This window comes from Corvus moneduloides, chromosome 7, assembly GCF_009650955.1.
Source record: "Corvus moneduloides isolate bCorMon1 chromosome 7, bCorMon1.pri, whole genome shotgun sequence".
Taxonomy (NCBI): domain Eukaryota; kingdom Metazoa; phylum Chordata; class Aves; order Passeriformes; family Corvidae; genus Corvus; species Corvus moneduloides.
In genome coordinates this window covers 26,140,412-26,157,054 of record NC_045482.1, presented here as the reverse complement: position 1 = coordinate 26,157,054, position 16,643 = coordinate 26,140,412, and the positions used below count along the sequence as shown (strand labels likewise).

The 16,643-nt window shown below is 39.6% G+C and overlaps 1 protein-coding gene across 1 annotated transcript in view; it reads left to right on the top strand.

Moving 5' to 3' along the window:
• Nucleotides 1-16,643, top strand: part of CNTNAP5 (contactin associated protein family member 5) — a 279,817-nt gene that overhangs the window by 226,105 nt on the left and 37,069 nt on the right. The window contains exons 15-19 of the mRNA XM_032113776.1: nucleotides 2,076-2,203; nucleotides 2,380-2,550; nucleotides 4,577-4,795; nucleotides 10,585-10,824; nucleotides 12,746-12,970. Of these exons, the coding sequence (XP_031969667.1) occupies nucleotides 2,076-2,203; nucleotides 2,380-2,550; nucleotides 4,577-4,795; nucleotides 10,585-10,824; nucleotides 12,746-12,970 (983 nt within the window). The remainder of the gene's footprint in view (nucleotides 1-2,075; nucleotides 2,204-2,379; nucleotides 2,551-4,576; nucleotides 4,796-10,584; nucleotides 10,825-12,745; nucleotides 12,971-16,643) is intronic.

The window sequence follows — 16,643 nt, the reverse complement described above, 5'->3', positions numbered from 1 at the left end:
CTACGCATCTTTCTGCCTTTCTTTCATTCATTCTGCCTACTCTTCTTCCTCCCAGCCACTGGAATACCTTATTTAATTATCTTCCTAAGAAATACTCAAATAATTTAGCTTTTGTCACGGCAGTTACATCATCTGTTAAGAGTATTTATGTTAACTTTCAAATATTGGTACAATAAGCTATAGGAGTGTGATACTCAGAGTCTTCTCTGAAGAGATTTGGAGACCATGTACCTTTGATTCATACATGACAGTTTCCCTCCTGAGTCTGTGCTGGAGGCCTTACTCTGCCTCGTGCCTGGGAATTTCATCTTGCTGCACTTTGTCTGTAATTATTTGCATGTCAGACACCCACTGGAGCAAGAAGAAAATGTTAGCATCGGAGAGGGTACGTCTGCTTTTCCCCTTGGCATTATGAGACAATTAACTGTGGTGCATGCAATTAGAAGCAATGAAAAATAAATGCAATGTATGCAGCCTTTATAAAAAAGATCAAAATACTCCTATTTTTGTCTAACATTAATCAGAGTAGAGCACTTAACCAAACAAACATTTGAGGTTGTGTGTCAGAGCACAGCTGTAGTGTTTGTTCTGATTATTATTTCTTTGCTAGAAGTCTGTGTCCCTTCCCATATCTGGAACATTTATGGAAGTTGGCATTGCAAGCAGGATATGGGCAGGTCTGGGATCCTGCTTGGAATATCAGACTCTTTGGCAGTGTTATCACTCAGATAGTGATACCTGTTTCCTGAGGCATTTTGTCACAGCTGCCTGGCAGAGCAGTGGGTATAAATTTGGGATTACTGGCATTTTGGATATGTTGCCATCCCCATGTGCAGGATATAGTTTTTCACCTGTGAGCAGACAGGTGAGCTGAATCCAGACCCTGCACACAGTTTGCTGGGCCATGAAGAGGTAGAGATCCTTTCTCCGAAACTATTGGGATTTGGTTCCATGAAGGATGCTCTGCCACACTTATGTGCCTGGATGTACAGCAAACCTTAACCTTGAGGAAAGGAGAAGAAAAAACACATCACTGTGGAGATGAGATTCAGGAGCACTCACCTCTCTATTATCAATCGATAGAGAGAGACCTCGAAAGGGCAGTTCTGCTCTGGCAAGGTCAGGGTTGGTGCCTGAGGGACTCGGCTGGGTTCATGAAGTGCAGTGGGATGAATGCACATCTCTGTACCCTGCCAGAGCCAAAGTCACTAGGTGGACTTAAGGGCCTGCCATGAAACATCACACTGCATTTTGAGGACAACTTTTTGTCCAGCTGACTCAGATTAAAAACAAAGAAATTATCCTTCAGGAATCAATCTTTCCAGTTCCTTTCTAGCAACCATGTGTAATTTAGTCACAGCTGAAGAACAAGCCCAGCTAAACAAGCACAAGAAGACAATGCAGTAAATCTGCCTTGAATATTTCAGTTGCTGACACAAAATGTCCATTGGCATGCAATGCAAGGGATTGATTCAGTCCAAACTCACTCTGCCAACTCAGCTGTTTTTACATTGTGCAGGGTCAGTTGTGTCCCAGCCATCTTGAAGTTGGATCAGTAATTGTCTGGCTTCCCTGTGCTAACAGCATGGTGGAACAGGCATCACCTGTCCTCTTGCTGCTCGGGTGAAGCATAAAGCCAGCATAAACACCCTTATCTGTCTCCAGATAACTTTATAGAAATGCAGACTTGGACTTAGACCTGATCCACAGTAAATACATCCTGCTGAGGAAACCCAGTAGAGCCCAGTTTACATTAATGTCCATTAGTCAGCATGGCAGTGCACTTCCTCAGCTTCAAAATTGTTCTGCACAGCTGAAGCAGGTTTACAGCCCATCCCAGCCAGTATCATGTGTCCAAATGCTGTCTTCAGTGGTCAGTATTGCATATGAACATAGAGCATACATGGGAACATACTATCTTAACTGTGTGTACTTGTCATAATTCCTCCAGGTAATTCTGCAAAAGATCTTTCATCTTTAACTAAGCGTCTTTTAAGTATTGCCTTGCATGAGGAATGCTGGGGGGGTTTGTCTGTGGTTAATCTGTCTCTTTCTGTTTGTGTATTAAAATCCAGGACAAATGATACTGGCCTCCTTGCTTTCAAAGACCATTTGCCTGTAACTCAGATTGTGATCACTGACACAAACAGATCAAATTCTGAGGCTGCTTGGAAAATCGGCCCTTTGCGTTGCTATGGAGACAGTGAGTACTAGCTTTTCTCAATTTCCATAGGTACAGAATGTTCCTTTTTTTTTTTGCTGTTGTTGTTGTTTTTTTTTATAAAAAACTATTTCTCTGATGAAAGGTGGCTTTCCACATGCAGCTTGCAGCTGCTGTCCTGCACCAATTAACTATAGAGAAGGGGGTTGTGTTTGCAGGGCAGTTCTGGAATGCTGCTTCCTTCAACACGGAGGCCTCCTACCTGCACTTCCCCACACTCCACGCCGAGGTCAGTGCGGACATCTCCTTCTTCTTCAAAACTACCGCCGTATCCGGGGTGTTCTTGGAAAACCTTGGGATTAAAGACTTCATACGAATTGAAATAAGCTGTAAGTTTCACTGCTCAGAAATCTTGGTGTATTTGCCCAATCTGACAGTTGCAGAGAACTGGGAAGGACATATTTTCTGCCATCTTGAGAGGCTTGGAGGTGCCTGGAGACTATAAGATGGGGACATAAAGACTTTTATCTAGACTTACCTACCTCTCCTGTCAGAGTCTCCCTGTATGGCCTTGTTCATTACACTTAATCTTACTATGGCTAGATTTATCTTTCTTAAACAAACAAGTATGAATTTATATTTTCGACACCAATACTTATTTTTTTGCTCTTTAGAGAAAAAAACCTACTGGTTAGATGTACCTATAGGCTGTAATTTTAGTTGAAAGTTGAAAAATTTAATGCAACTATTCTGATGGTTACTTTTATTTCCGTATCAGTAACATGCCCAGCCTGATGCAGCCCTAGTGTTTCACAGGAACTCAGTGTGTATGGTACAGCTACGAGGTGAGAGCTTAAGAAGGACAGGACAATAATGCAAGATAAGTTAGTCACAGTTGTAATGGATCTTGAATACTTCAAAATCTATTAAGTGAGTGTAGTGTAACTGCTTCTCAGTGTATAAGGACAATTGCATGGAATTTAATTAGTGAGATTTTGCCTCACTCCTGTTAGGATGACTTCAAATATTTATTAGTGACAAAAGAGTGTGGCAGCTTTGACATGAAATATGACATGTGTATTCCAAATTCTGTCAAGCTTAGGGAAAACAAACTGAGTGCTATGCATTTGATAATATGCTTATAATAACCCCAAAATAAAGTTTAATAAAACAGGGCCCCAAGGCCCTTCAATTCATTAAACCAGTGGTAAATGTCATGGTGCATTATCACAAGGTAATGAGGTGTGATTTACTGTTAATTGCGCATCAAGGTCCAATTTGGTTGTACTTCAGTGTATTGCATTTTATTCTCAGGGATATGGAAGTAAAAATGGCATCAAATATAACAAATACTATAAACTAAGAGGATTGTTCAGTGAAAGCTTCTGGATGTGTGTTACATCTGTCCTCCTAGAGAAATGAGTTATTTAAAAGTTTGGGAAAGATCTTTTAGACTTAGGCTTCTCATCAGTAGTTTGTTGTTGTGCTTCTTGCTGCCAGGTGGAATTTGCAGCCTAAAGGCCTTGTATCAAGGAAGCTCCACCAAGCAGCTGCTTCAAAGGGAAATTACTTTTTAGCAGATGCAGGGGCTCAGAATAGATCTTTGTCTATCCCTATGGAGCATTTCCTATCTTAACTATCTAAGAAGCAGCTTCTAAAACCAGACCTATCCCAATTTTTTGGGCTTGAAATAACAAGGTTTATAGGAATTTTCAGTCCACAACCTTCTGGTCGTGTGATGTGTGGACCTGGTTCTTGGTCTTCCTGGTGCATTTAGCATTTTAAGGAAGAGGAAAATAATCAAGAGCAAGAATGTTAATTGTTTTGCAATTATTGTCCTGTTTCTAGGAGCCTTATTATCTCTAGATGTGTGTTACATGTACAGCTTTAGTTTCAGATCAGCAATTAACTAGTTTTGCTCATTAGTTTTTTTGTGCATCTTGGGTCAGACTTGGGCGAGCAAATGCTTGTAGGATTCTCTCATACCACATGCAGCCAAGTTATGTAATGGTTAAGTACTTGCATTTTGAAAGATCTAGTTGGAAAGATCTTCATCCTTTCTTCCTTCTTAGCATTATTTGTCCAAAATCTTTTTGGACCATTGTTTGACTTTTGTGTAGCCTTTGGCACTTTCATTTCAAAAAGAGAAGTGCCATTTCTAGAGCACTGTAATTGTTATAGCAAAAAAAGATGGGTACCCACAACCAAGCATAATCACAGCAGAGATCAAACAGTGAGGCTGCAGGCTTAAATTTATGTATAAGCTGCTGTGTAGGAGATGGGAGGTAAATGATCCTGTACTATTTGCTGACATAAAAGTTAATGGACCCTATATTTATGTGAGATTTCTTGGTGTCAAAACCACGATTTAATTCAGACCTTCACTTCCTCTTCACATCTGTTTATCTATTCCAGCCCCGAAGGAGATCACCTTCTCCATAGATGTCGGGAATGGCCCCACAGAAGCCTCTGTGCAGTCTCCCACACCCCTGAATGACAACCAGTGGCACTACGTCCAGGCAGAGAGGAACCTCAAGGAAACTTCTCTGAAGGTGGACAACCTCCCCAAGAAGGTCCTGGAGGCCCCTGCTGAGGGACACTTCCGCCTGCAACTCAACAGCCAGTTATTTGTAGGTAGGGACAATCCAAGGGTTCCTGTAGATATCAACAGTATTTCATATACTTTGGTAATGAATGCTCCTGTCTCACCACTGAGCTTGCATGTGGTGGCTTGATTTTGCTTTCTCTTCTTCTACTCCTGCATAGGCAACATGAAGTAAACCCCAACAACTGCCTTTACTCTCAAAGCACGAACCATAATTTAACCATGCTATTCTTCATGTTATTTTTAGGGCCAAACTCTTGAAATGTATTTATTGCCGAAGAGTTGATAACCTTTCTTCTTGTGCAGCATTAGCTGTGTAAATTGCTGTAAAAAATGTGACCTCTCTCTTTAGGCACATTGTAAAAGTCATAAATTTGTCATACAAGTTTCTGGGCAAAACCTGATGACAGTAGGGTCTTTAAAGTTTGTTCCTTCAAGCATGCCTACAAAAACCTTTATTTAGCTAGAGAGTCCATGAGTGAGAGAAGTATGAACACAGTCAATGCAAATAAAGGTGTTTCATCTGAAAGTGATTTTTTAAAGGACAAAAAAGAAAATTAAAAGAGGAAGAAGAAAATCTCTACATGTATTTTGTTTACTTATTGCCGTTGCACAAGGAACCTGGACTGGGACTAGTTTGTATTTGATAATATGATAATGGATTACAAAGGGAATTCTCTCTTTTCAAATGCTGTCTTTCTGAGTAATCTGCTCAGTGATGGAGTGGGTTGTATTTGCTCTTATGAAGGGCCATTAAGGTAACTTCTGATTCCTTCCTTAAAATGGATCTTCTTAGCTGAAATGCTGTAGCAAACCTCAATCTGTCAATGCCTTTTAATAAAGTTTACTTGTATATTCATACCCTTATAGTTAAGTAGCTTTCAGGGTATTTATTTGAGCTTTTTATTGTGTATGTGTGCAGTAATTACTGGGCTCTGAATGTGAAGAATTATTCTGTTAATAAATAGATATGGCAGCATCAATGTCAGGAGTCCTTCCCATACAGCTGGTGATTTATACCTAAAATGATCTCTGCTACACTCAGCTGGAGAGAAGCTCACTGAAGAACTCACAGAAGGGAGGCTTAAGGCTGTCACAGAGCAAGGTTTCTGTTTTCTGGTATGAAGCATGCTGCTAATCACATGTTTTTCAAATACTGTGTTGATCCTAAGAACGTGTTCTGTGGGAGGCCAGGCCTGGAGGCAGCAGGCTTGGGCTGCCAGACACCTTAGACACATCAGAGAATTTTAGCCAACATACTGTTTCCAGTTAGGAAAATTACAGATTTAGTGACTGAATAGACTTTTGAGATTTTTTGGTTGTTTCTTTCTAAAGGACTAAATATAATGGGTTTATCATAGGTGATCTACTGGATATGTCATATATATCAACTGCTTACCATCTCAATCTGAAAAGCAGTATCTGCCTGTAAGCTTGCTGCTCAGCCTCAGTGAAATAAACAGGTTAGCTGTGCAAATTGCATGGTGGTTTTAAAGTGACATAATTGATGATGTCATGAAAATCCATAGTAGTTAAGGACCCCACCAGAGCAATGTGCCAGCGGGAGCCCTTGCCAGCAAACGCAAAGCCATGCACTTGCCACAGAACAGCATCAGCATCCCCACATGTTGGGGATTGACTGGATGGGGAGCAGCTCTGCCAAGAAGGTCCCATTAGTTTTGGTGGAGAAGTGAATTTGTACCTCATCTGAATGTAGACATTCTTTAAGGAGCAGGTTGGACCAGTTGATTCCATCAGTGACTTCCAACTGATTGTACTCTGATTGTAGTGAGTGTTTACAGTAAACGTTAGGATACAGGTATTTATTTCAGCCAAGAAGTGAAAAATTCTCACTGTGTAATAAATATATTGCATTCTGTTGGCCTTCTGCACTTTTACGGAACAAAAGGAACAGAAAAACAAATGGGTTTGGGAGTGCTTTTTCAGCCCTTAACTCTGCCATATTGAAGGCCAAAATTATCTGTGACTTGCTAAGTTTTCCTGAGAGCTGTCAGAAGAACTGGAAACCTGGGCAGCCTCATGATTCTGGCATTATTTGTCCCTGGGTGCTCCAGGGAAAGGTGGCAGAAGTCCAGCAATACACAGATGTGATGTAGTTTGTCTCTACTGAAAGTCTCATTCGAATCTTGTAATAAAAAGCTACTGATTTAATACCTCAACCATGCAGAGAGAATTTTAACCCATCTGAAAAATAAATGTGTAAACACCATTGTAAAAAAGGAAGGAAGCAGCAGCACATATTACTCCCTACTCCCCCTATAATCCACAACATATTTGTCTCTGCAGCATTCTGCATACTGACAGTGATTAAGGGGTTTCTAGCCTTAATGACGGTGTGTGGCAGGCTTCTGAGATAGTTCTGTGTGTGTGTGAAGTGGAAGAGAAAAATGACTTTGTATTGCCACTACACTCAAACAAGCTTGGATTTTAATGCAGCCTAAAAGAATTTGAAAACCATTTCTGCCTTTCTTGTAGTGGGTCTTGGGTATCTAACTGCTTCTGGCTGCATTAAAATCCTCAGTCAGAGCATGGATGTCCTTGTACCTGGTCAGGTTTCTTCTGTTAATTTGAAAAAAGTACAGTAGAAGGAGCAAGCCCCAAACAAATGTGCAGGCTAAGTACCATCAACTGCACCAAACTGCGCAGTAACGAGCCAATTCGGCAAATTACTTGCTTGGAAGGGGCACTCAAAAACCTTTCCTTTCAATGGACAGTTGTTTTCAGTACTCAAAATGTGTGGCATAATTTTGTGTAGTGCAGCTATTCCTGTGGTCCTGGAGTAGTTGTGTCATCATCTCCTCTTGTGGCATAGTCTGAGATGAAGCTCTGTCTTACCCTACTGGTGAAGGAGTGAGATCCATCACAGGGATGGGAAAGAATGTCCTCCCAGACCACTTTGAGAACAGGATTTGAACTCAGACTGGTAACATCAGAGAAGCAAAATAAAAATCCTGAGAAATTAATCTGATGTACAAAGCTTTGGTCAGCAGTTTTTGTGCTATTTGTTTGGTACATTTTGGAAATTAGCAAAGCTAAGTGTTTGGGTTCCTAGTTTTGTCTTGGGAGCAAGTGAGCAAGGAATGAATCCTTGGGTGAATCTCCTCTGTCTGTTGTAGACAGGCTAAAGGCAACATAACCCAGAGAAAGTCAACATCTGAGAAGCTTTCTCTGGAGACAGAGACAAGGAATTATAGGAAAAGAAGGGGTTTGTTTACTGTTGGATTTAAAAGCATTTGTCAATGCCTTGGAATATTTTGGAGGCCAAGAGGAGGAATTAATGCCTAATTCTTGTGTATCCTGTATGATTTGTACATCTTTCAGCTTGAGAGTAAAAAGTATGACTTGAAGGTCTTCTGAGGAGCACCATGGCAAGTTCTCCTACTCCTGATTATGATCCCTATGCTTCTCCATCCTTTCCTTTTCTTTGTATCAGTTACACAAAGCAAGGATGCTCCTAATACTTATTTTCAGCCTCCCTAATCCAGTTTCTACTAACAAAAAGTCCTTTGTTTTGTTTTTTTTTTTTAAAGCAAATCCTCACCTCATTGCTAGAATGTTAATTTTTTATCCAATTGTGTCACCAAACTATGCTGTGAGTACTCAGTTGTGAGCTTCTTGCCTCTTCCTCTCAGACTCTCCCTTCCTTTCCCAAAGGCTCCTCGGAAGAATTTGGCTGCATAAACACCTTGCTGAAAACAGCATGTCTCATTTGACTGTTACCTCCACTCAGCAAAGTACATCCTCAGCCTTGGTATTTACGGTCCTTAGGCTTATCCTAAAATCTGTTTTCCTGAATAAAACATTTAGGTTTCATCCATTAAAGTTTCTAGCCCATCAGGCTTCTGTTAGAGTTGGAAGAATCTGCAAAGCCTAATTTGGGGAAGAGTTTTGTTTGTTTGTTTTCAGTTTTTCCTCTGCTTTGCGGGAGTGTATATGAAGATTAGGTCAAGTCAATTGAAGAAAACTGCCAAAAATAAGCAATAGATTTGCTTAATCAATACTGGTCTAGGATCATGTAGTTAGTCTGTGTTAAGCTCTATGCTCTGCAGAAAATAGAAGAGTGAAAAACTTTATGTGGCTTTCCAAAGCGCTTTAGAGAGCAATAAGAATATGAGTAGTGCAATAAACATGACATCCATAGAACAGTTAGCAATAGTTTTTACTCATTTTTTATATATTATAGCTGGGATTTGTATGTGTGCAGAGAAGAGGCAAGGAAGCTGTCATTCATCCTTGTGATATTTATGGTGGCCTCCAGGCAAAAGAAAACAGAGTAACCAGTAGCCTTAAAGGGAGAAATCCCATTTCTACTTGCATGGTCTTTACTGAAAATTCTGTGTGTTTTGTTTTGGAACAAAGTCTCCAAATAAAAGGATTGTGTATGCAGTGCAGCAAATGCAGAAGGCCTGATTCTTGTCCTCAAAGGGTCTTTAAAATAAGTGAGCTAACGTTTGCCCACCTGAAAGAAATAGCTGGCTAAAGAGAAACTTAAAAATATTTACTTCTCTGAGAAAGGTGTCAGAAAATGAGCATGGAATAAATGTGTCTCATGCATACTATCTATAGTTCAATTACTCTAATTCACATCCAGTATTTCTGCTATTAATGTTCCAGAAAGAAAAGTATGACAGAATGGTGTAGTAGAACACTAGGCCTTGAGTGAAGTTCCTTTTCAGACTGTTGCTGCATTCTCTTTAGTTTGAAAAAGTCTTGCTTTAATTAATTTATGGAAAAAAACAAATGCTCTTCTGCTAGGGCTTATCAAGTGATATAATCTCTTAAATCGTATGCTTTGAAATAGAGCCAACTTCTACAGAAGAATAATAAGTTCTTTCATACTACTTTTGCAGGAGAATCACCAATAAAGCTAGCTTTTAAGAGTCTGCAAATGCTGATAACTCCTGGACCAGAACTAGATTTCCTAGCAGCAATCAAAATTGCAGTATCTTCAAAAGAAAAACATTGGCAACTGCCAAAAAAAAAGCCTATGATAAGAAAAATTGTTATATTTTCATAGAGAACTTCAACAATCATCATTATTATCATTCTCAGAGATTACCTCTTAGGGAAAATGCCTTCACTGTAACACTGTTAGCAGTTCCATTCGACAGATATGAATCTAGTTATCTTGTAGAGATTGAACTGCCCTCTTGCATACAGGCCTGGTCTTCAGGAAGAAATGCAATCATGTTCATCTGTTGTAATAAATAACACATCTGTGAACTGAACTCATGTTTCAGGCCTACAACAGCCATTTACATGCAACACATCAGGCTGGGCAGTCATGCATAAATTCAGACTCAAGTCATTTCCCTTCAGCCAGCAGGTCTGGTGCTGAACATGATTCATCCCTGCTATCTGGACTCATCAGCATGTGTAACTCTCCTGCTGGTGGGATTAGGGTGTTTGTACTAAGATAACAAATAGAAAAAAACAACAAAACCCCAACATTTTGGTTTAGTTTTCTCATGTATTTGGTGATATGCAGACATAAGATGAAGAAACTTATCTTTCTTCTAAATGAATTTGCAGTTTCAATGTCAGACAGGGCAGTAGATAAGCCAAAAAAGACAAGAATTACCAAGTGTCACATACAGCTTTCTAGTCCTTTCATAAAAATAGAGAGACACCTTAATTTCCAAGGCTGTCCATCTGTCATCTTTTGCAACTGTACACATTGATATATAATAGTTTTTTAAATTTGTGGTTTCATGTTTGTACCTCAGGGTTGAACTTCATGGCTTTGATTACTGTGCAGACTCACCAGTGAGTGCATGTCTGTTTTTCTCTTTTTCAGGGGGAACAGCTTCCAGACAGAAGGGTTTTTTGGGATGCATTCGATCTCTGCATTTAAATGGACAGAAACTTGACCTCGAGGAGAGAGCTAAAATGACACCTGGTGTTAAACCTGGATGCCCAGGACATTGCAGCAGTTACGGGAACCTGTGCCATAATGGAGGAAAATGTGTGGAGAAGTATAATGGTTACTTCTGTGATTGTACCAACTCAGCCTATGAAGGACCTTTCTGCAAGGAAGGTAGGCAGCAAGCTTTGATCCCAGGACTTTAGTGGTTTGTGCAATAACTCTGAATTACAGCACCATTTCACCCATGTCACCTTGGTGTCCCCCTGTTTCAAGATGTTCTATTATCAGCTGTCCCTGTTCAGTGTTACTAAGTGTTTGTCTTAAGCAGGCTCTAAGACCTCCTTTTGTTGACTTCAGTGTTGGCCTCAGAAATTAAAATGGTGTTAGTTGTACTAATGAAGTTCACAGCTATATCCCACTATGATTCCTGTATTCCATTGCATATATCTATCCCCAGATGATAGGGAAAAGGGCTGAAATTCTTCATAGCAGGTGTTTGCCCATGTCTGAATATTTAGTTGGCTTGTTTTTTAAACCTCGTCTTATTTTGTTCACCTTAACAAATCCTTAAGAGCTTTTCTTTACAAAGTTTTAGAGCACTGATGTGACAAAAAGAGGTAGTCTTTTTATGGGGTTTTTTGCCATTCTTGTGACAAGCCATCCAAACGTTAAGAAATCTTTAGAATAAGCATGAAGCATTCAGGAGAAAACTGATTTGCATGGCTCAGTCTTTGGTAAATGTGTCCTCACTGAACCTATCTGGTGGCTTATAGGAGGTGCTGTCAACAACAGAAAAAAACCAGGGCAAATAAGGAACATCTAATTTATCAAGCAGGCTTTTTGGAGCTACAAAATCACTGCTCAGTAACAAGGTGCAGTGTGAATTTTTAATTTCCATGGTTGTCCCCCACCTCACAAATGCAACAGGTTTGCTAAATGGGTTGCATCATCTGCTGGTGTTAATTGGCTTAGCTGTTGTCATGGTTTAGGAATGGTATTCTCAAATTCAGTGATTCCACTGAAACCATGGAGTGATCTCACTCACTCTCCTCTCCCTTCTGCCTCTGCCTTTACTGCACAAAAGGTAAAGATCATAAATTGATATAAGAACGATTTACTGGAAACAGCAGTGACTTTTAAAAAAACCCAAACAGTAACTGCAACAGTAGAGGATACAAGAAAGAGGCAAACAATTCTCACCTCCTTCCACCACCAGCTGACCACTTCTGGCTGACCCAGAAGAGAGCCCTTCCTCCATCCCCCGAAAATGATGTGGGGTGGTATAGAATAAACTCCAGGTCCTAGCCATGCCCTGCCCTGGCTACTGCAAAGTTAACCTCATCCTGGCCAGAAGCAGGACAGTTGTACTGCAGTCTGTGGAACTATGCTCACTTACCAAAGCTGAGGGCTTGGCACGGATGTTGCAACAGACATCTCAAACACCCACATAGTGTCCCATTAGAAGATGCTGCTGTAAAGGTGAAGCTGCTTTACTGGAGAATCACCATCCTGACTTCACTGAAGAAAAACCCTGCTGTTGTCCTGTGTCATTCATAGTCAGACTATGTTGTGTTTAATGGAAACAGAAGCATGACTTCCTAGGATCTGAGGATGCACAGGTAGATGTTTCTCTTCGTTTGATGCTCCCAAAGTTCCCCAGTAAGCTTCCTTTACTGGCTGTCTTTGGTCAGTGTGTTACTTTAATAATTAATTTCTTTAAAAAGGAGACTGGAAAGAACAAATCTATTGTGGGGGCACAACAGAGAATATTGCCTTACATGTCACTGTCACAAGATGGTGAACAAAGCATTTATTTGTCCGATAGACATTTGGGCTGTTCCATCTCATGGAGTTCTGATTCCAGCACTAAAACAGTTGAATTTATGTCTCCATACACTGTTACTCTTTCTGTCAGACAAACAATCTGGAAGAAAGGACACACTGCTTATACAAATGAAGGAAGGGTGATGGATCAGGGGTGTTTTGCAGTGTTCTACTTCTGAGGCAGTCAGTTCTTGTCCATCCCTGCCTGGAAGATTTGAAGATGCAGTAGCTGAAATAATTCCTTTGGTTTATTTATATATGCTTTCAGAGGTTTCTGCATTATTTGAAGCCGGCACTTCTGTTACCTATACTTTCCAAGAACCTTATCCTGTCACAAAGAATGCAAGCACCTCAAGCTCTGCCATTTATGTGGATGCTGTCGTGTCCAAGGAGAATATTGCATTCAGCTTTCTCACGGCACACACTCCAAGCCTTCTGCTGTACATCAACACCTACTTTCATGAATATTTGGCTGTGATTCTCTCCAAGAATGGTAAGTAGCCTTGATTTGCTACCAAAGGGAGACCAGTGTAACTGAAGTTTTTTGGGTTTTTTTTTGTTTGTTTGTACGGGGGTTTTTTTGTGGGAGAATAGTATAGAATTTTGCACTGATTTAAGTTCATTTCTGTGTCTGCAACTTTATCAACTTCATGGTGTTCAGTTCGTGAAAATGGCCATTACTCTTGTTTATGTCCCTTTATTTGGCATTCGGTGCTACACTTGCCTAGTCAGTCTTTGAGTAATCATGCTGTTGGGGCTTAAAATGTGCTTTGACTTCCATTTGGCAGGACTGTACAATAGTAATTCCTTGCTATTTATTCCACACTGAGATCCATTAGGCCACCAAGATAAGGGAATGAGAAATACTATGTATGTACAAGAGCATTTGGTGCACAAATATATTTATAATTCTATCTTTTGCATTCTGTCTTGGCACATGTACTGCTCCTCACTGGACTGTTTCAATGGAATATGGCTAGTATGTCTGAATATTAAAGCTAGAATATGTCCAAGTTTTCTAGGTTTACTCACCAAAACATGAAGTGTAAATCCATTTCCTTTTTGAAGATACTTGACATGGGTACTTTTTGAAAATCTGTTAAGATTTTAGGGGCATAGACCCTTTGTCTTCTCAGTAAAACTCTTGCTCCTCAGTCCTTGCAGTCCTTTCAGAAAACTCACTCCAGACAAACATCATCTTAGACAAATGGGGAAATTTGAATTTTTCAAGAGTTATCAGGCACTGGAGCATTGGAAATGATGAGTAAGAGTATTGGTGAGTCAGTTGCCTGTGGCAAACAACAGAAAGTTAATGTCACATGGTTGAATATGTAGATTTGACTGAATGACCCAGACCACTCTGAAGCCTTGAAAATTCCAGAATAACTAAGCTTTCAAGTACTGTCAAATAAAGCCATAGAAGATTTGAAAAAAAAAAAAGGTTTTATTCTCATTATGGAGTTTGCAGTAGTTTATCTCTTGGCTTTGTCATGTGGATAGCATCGGGGCTGGCATCCCTGGGAGGGGCAACTGGAATAATAACTGCCTGAGCCAATCTACACCAACCGAAGCTGCAGCAGGGAGGTGGGACTACTGAGGTGACCCTCACCCTCTCCTGTCCAGTCCCAGATTTCCATCTCTAATGTGCTCTTGTAGACCAGTGTTTATGATTTTTGGATGTATGAATATTCTAGTGTGTAGTTCCAGGGTGATGGAGGTTAGCCCCTGCTGAGGTAAAACCTTGGAATCTGCTTCTCAGTTTCACTCAGGTCTTTTGATGCCGCTCAGGCAATTGGAAATAGCCCTAAAGTTAATGACAATGCAATATCCATTTAAATCACCTTTACTGCTGCCACAGTAATCTAAAATGACCTTAGAAACATAGAAACCTAGAAACATTGACTTTTATTGATAGAATACACTATAAGCAAGCTATAATTGTGGAGCTCTAGAAGGGAGTCTCTAATAGTGCTTGGGAAAGGGGTTGGGATCAAGACATCAGGATGTCTTGTAGCAGCTCAGCAGGAGCAGAGCTCATGAAAATGAAAATGACCTTTCATTTTGTCAGCTGCAGCATCTGCAGATTTCAGCTTTGGCTTAGGTGGAGACAGGCGCTCTCAGTACCTGTAGAAATTAGGTGGTGCAGGTCTCAGCACAGTCAGGCAGTACAAACAATGGTGCTTTTCTCAGACCTGCACCTCTTTTTATTCACTTGTAATAAGGTGGTAACAGTTGTTTAGAGGGTTGGTGAGATGTCAGGTTCCAAAATTCTGGACTATAAAGTGTAGCACTATATGCAAAGAATGATTAAGATAACTAGCTGACCTTTGTTAACTCCTGAAAGTCTCCTTCAGGATTACTCAGTGCATGCTTCTGTGACATTTTTTCAAGACAGTCATTTCAGTCATGTATATTCTCTGCCTTTTGTCCCAAATGGAATAATTCGTTAAATTTCATGTCCTTTTACTTTTTAGTCTTGTTGGAATTGAAATTATTCCAATGAAAATAATGTTCAGATATGTTACTCTTTCTTCCTCCAAGAGGTTTATGCTTGCCATAAAGTTACTGGACTATGAATATCAATGTCCTTTGTAGCATTAGAAGTGCGTGTGATTCCTTCTCTGTTATTGGCTCACTTTCAAGGAATCTTGCTGAGTTTGACAGTGTGTAGTAGGACATAACCAGGTCCCTGCTGGATAACTGATTGGTTAAATAAAGGTTAGGCTCCTGGAGAAATGGGAATGGACTTTCTCACTTAGGAGGTGAGCAGTAATACTCTTTACCATAATCCCAAGTCCCTTTCCACTTGTTAAAAAACTGTATTGGAACAGTCTACGTATAATTAAGTATTTCACCTTTTGTAACTATTTTTGAAGCTACTGCTCACGTATTCGGTTATTCCTCTTTTCTATTATCCACAAAATAAGTAGGCAAATTGCTAGTTAATAAAAGTGACAATGAGAAGAATGTTTCTCCTACTTCTGATTTCACATGTTAAATATTTGACATTAGAGAAGTGAAACTGTTTGCAAGGATTATTCATAGTTAGAGTATACTAAAAGGGCTTATATAAAAGTGAATTTGTATGGGCACCTATGGTCTAATTCAGTCAGGTGTGAAATATTACCTAAAATCAATTGATTTCAGTAAATTTATATCTATATAATACTTCTAGAAGCAGTTCCCACCTGTAGAACGTATCCATACCACAGAGTTTGTTCTTACCTCTGATCAATGGGCTCATGTCCTGGCAGTTTGCAGGTAAGGTTTCAAAAGCTGGTGGTTTTAAAGATGGCTTAGGGATTCTTTCCTCCATTAGTTAATACTGATACCTTGAAATCATACATATGATTTGAAAATGGTATGCATATAAGAGCATGTTCCTTTCCTCTCCAGTCTTTCTTGGATTTTTAAATTACAGCCACAAATGTATGTGTATGTATTGTACATAGATGGGTGTGTGTATATATACATATACACACACACATACATAGATGGGTATGTATGTAAAGCTCATGTAGTCCCATTGGTCCCACATCCAAGAAATTAGCAGTACTTTAATGATTGGCATTTTTAATATCTCTTTCTGTAGAAAAATTATAGTGCCTGTTACTAAGCTACAGAAAATGGGTAAACATCTCTAATTAGTCTTCTCAGTGTGTCAATCCACAGAAATTATCCACATCATGTGAAGATACTACCAAGAAAAGAGTATTTTTTTCTTTCCCAGGCTTGCTCTTCACTGTACATTTTTGCAATTACACGATTTCACAGTTACCAGTACCTTTATAATATTATCTGTGCCTTGTTCCCTAAAGATAATAAATGATGGGAGAGAAAAATGTTAAAAGAAAGAATGTAGAAATAAACTTTGCTTCTCCTTTCTTCATGTTTCCTACCCCCCTGCAAGTAATCAAATGTGATATGAATATGATGAAATATATTGTCTAGAAAATGTTTTCACAAGTCTTTGATTCTCAGTTTTGTTGGCTTTCTCCATGGAAACAATATGATTCCTAATCTAGAAAAAAAGCAGGTAGCTAGCATCAAAGAAGAGAGAGAGAATCTCAAACTATGCTAGAGTGATTGAAAAATTATCTGTATTTATTATCTAATCTCATAAGAAATTAAACCTTTTGAGTCCTTCTTTTCTATTTCCACCTTTC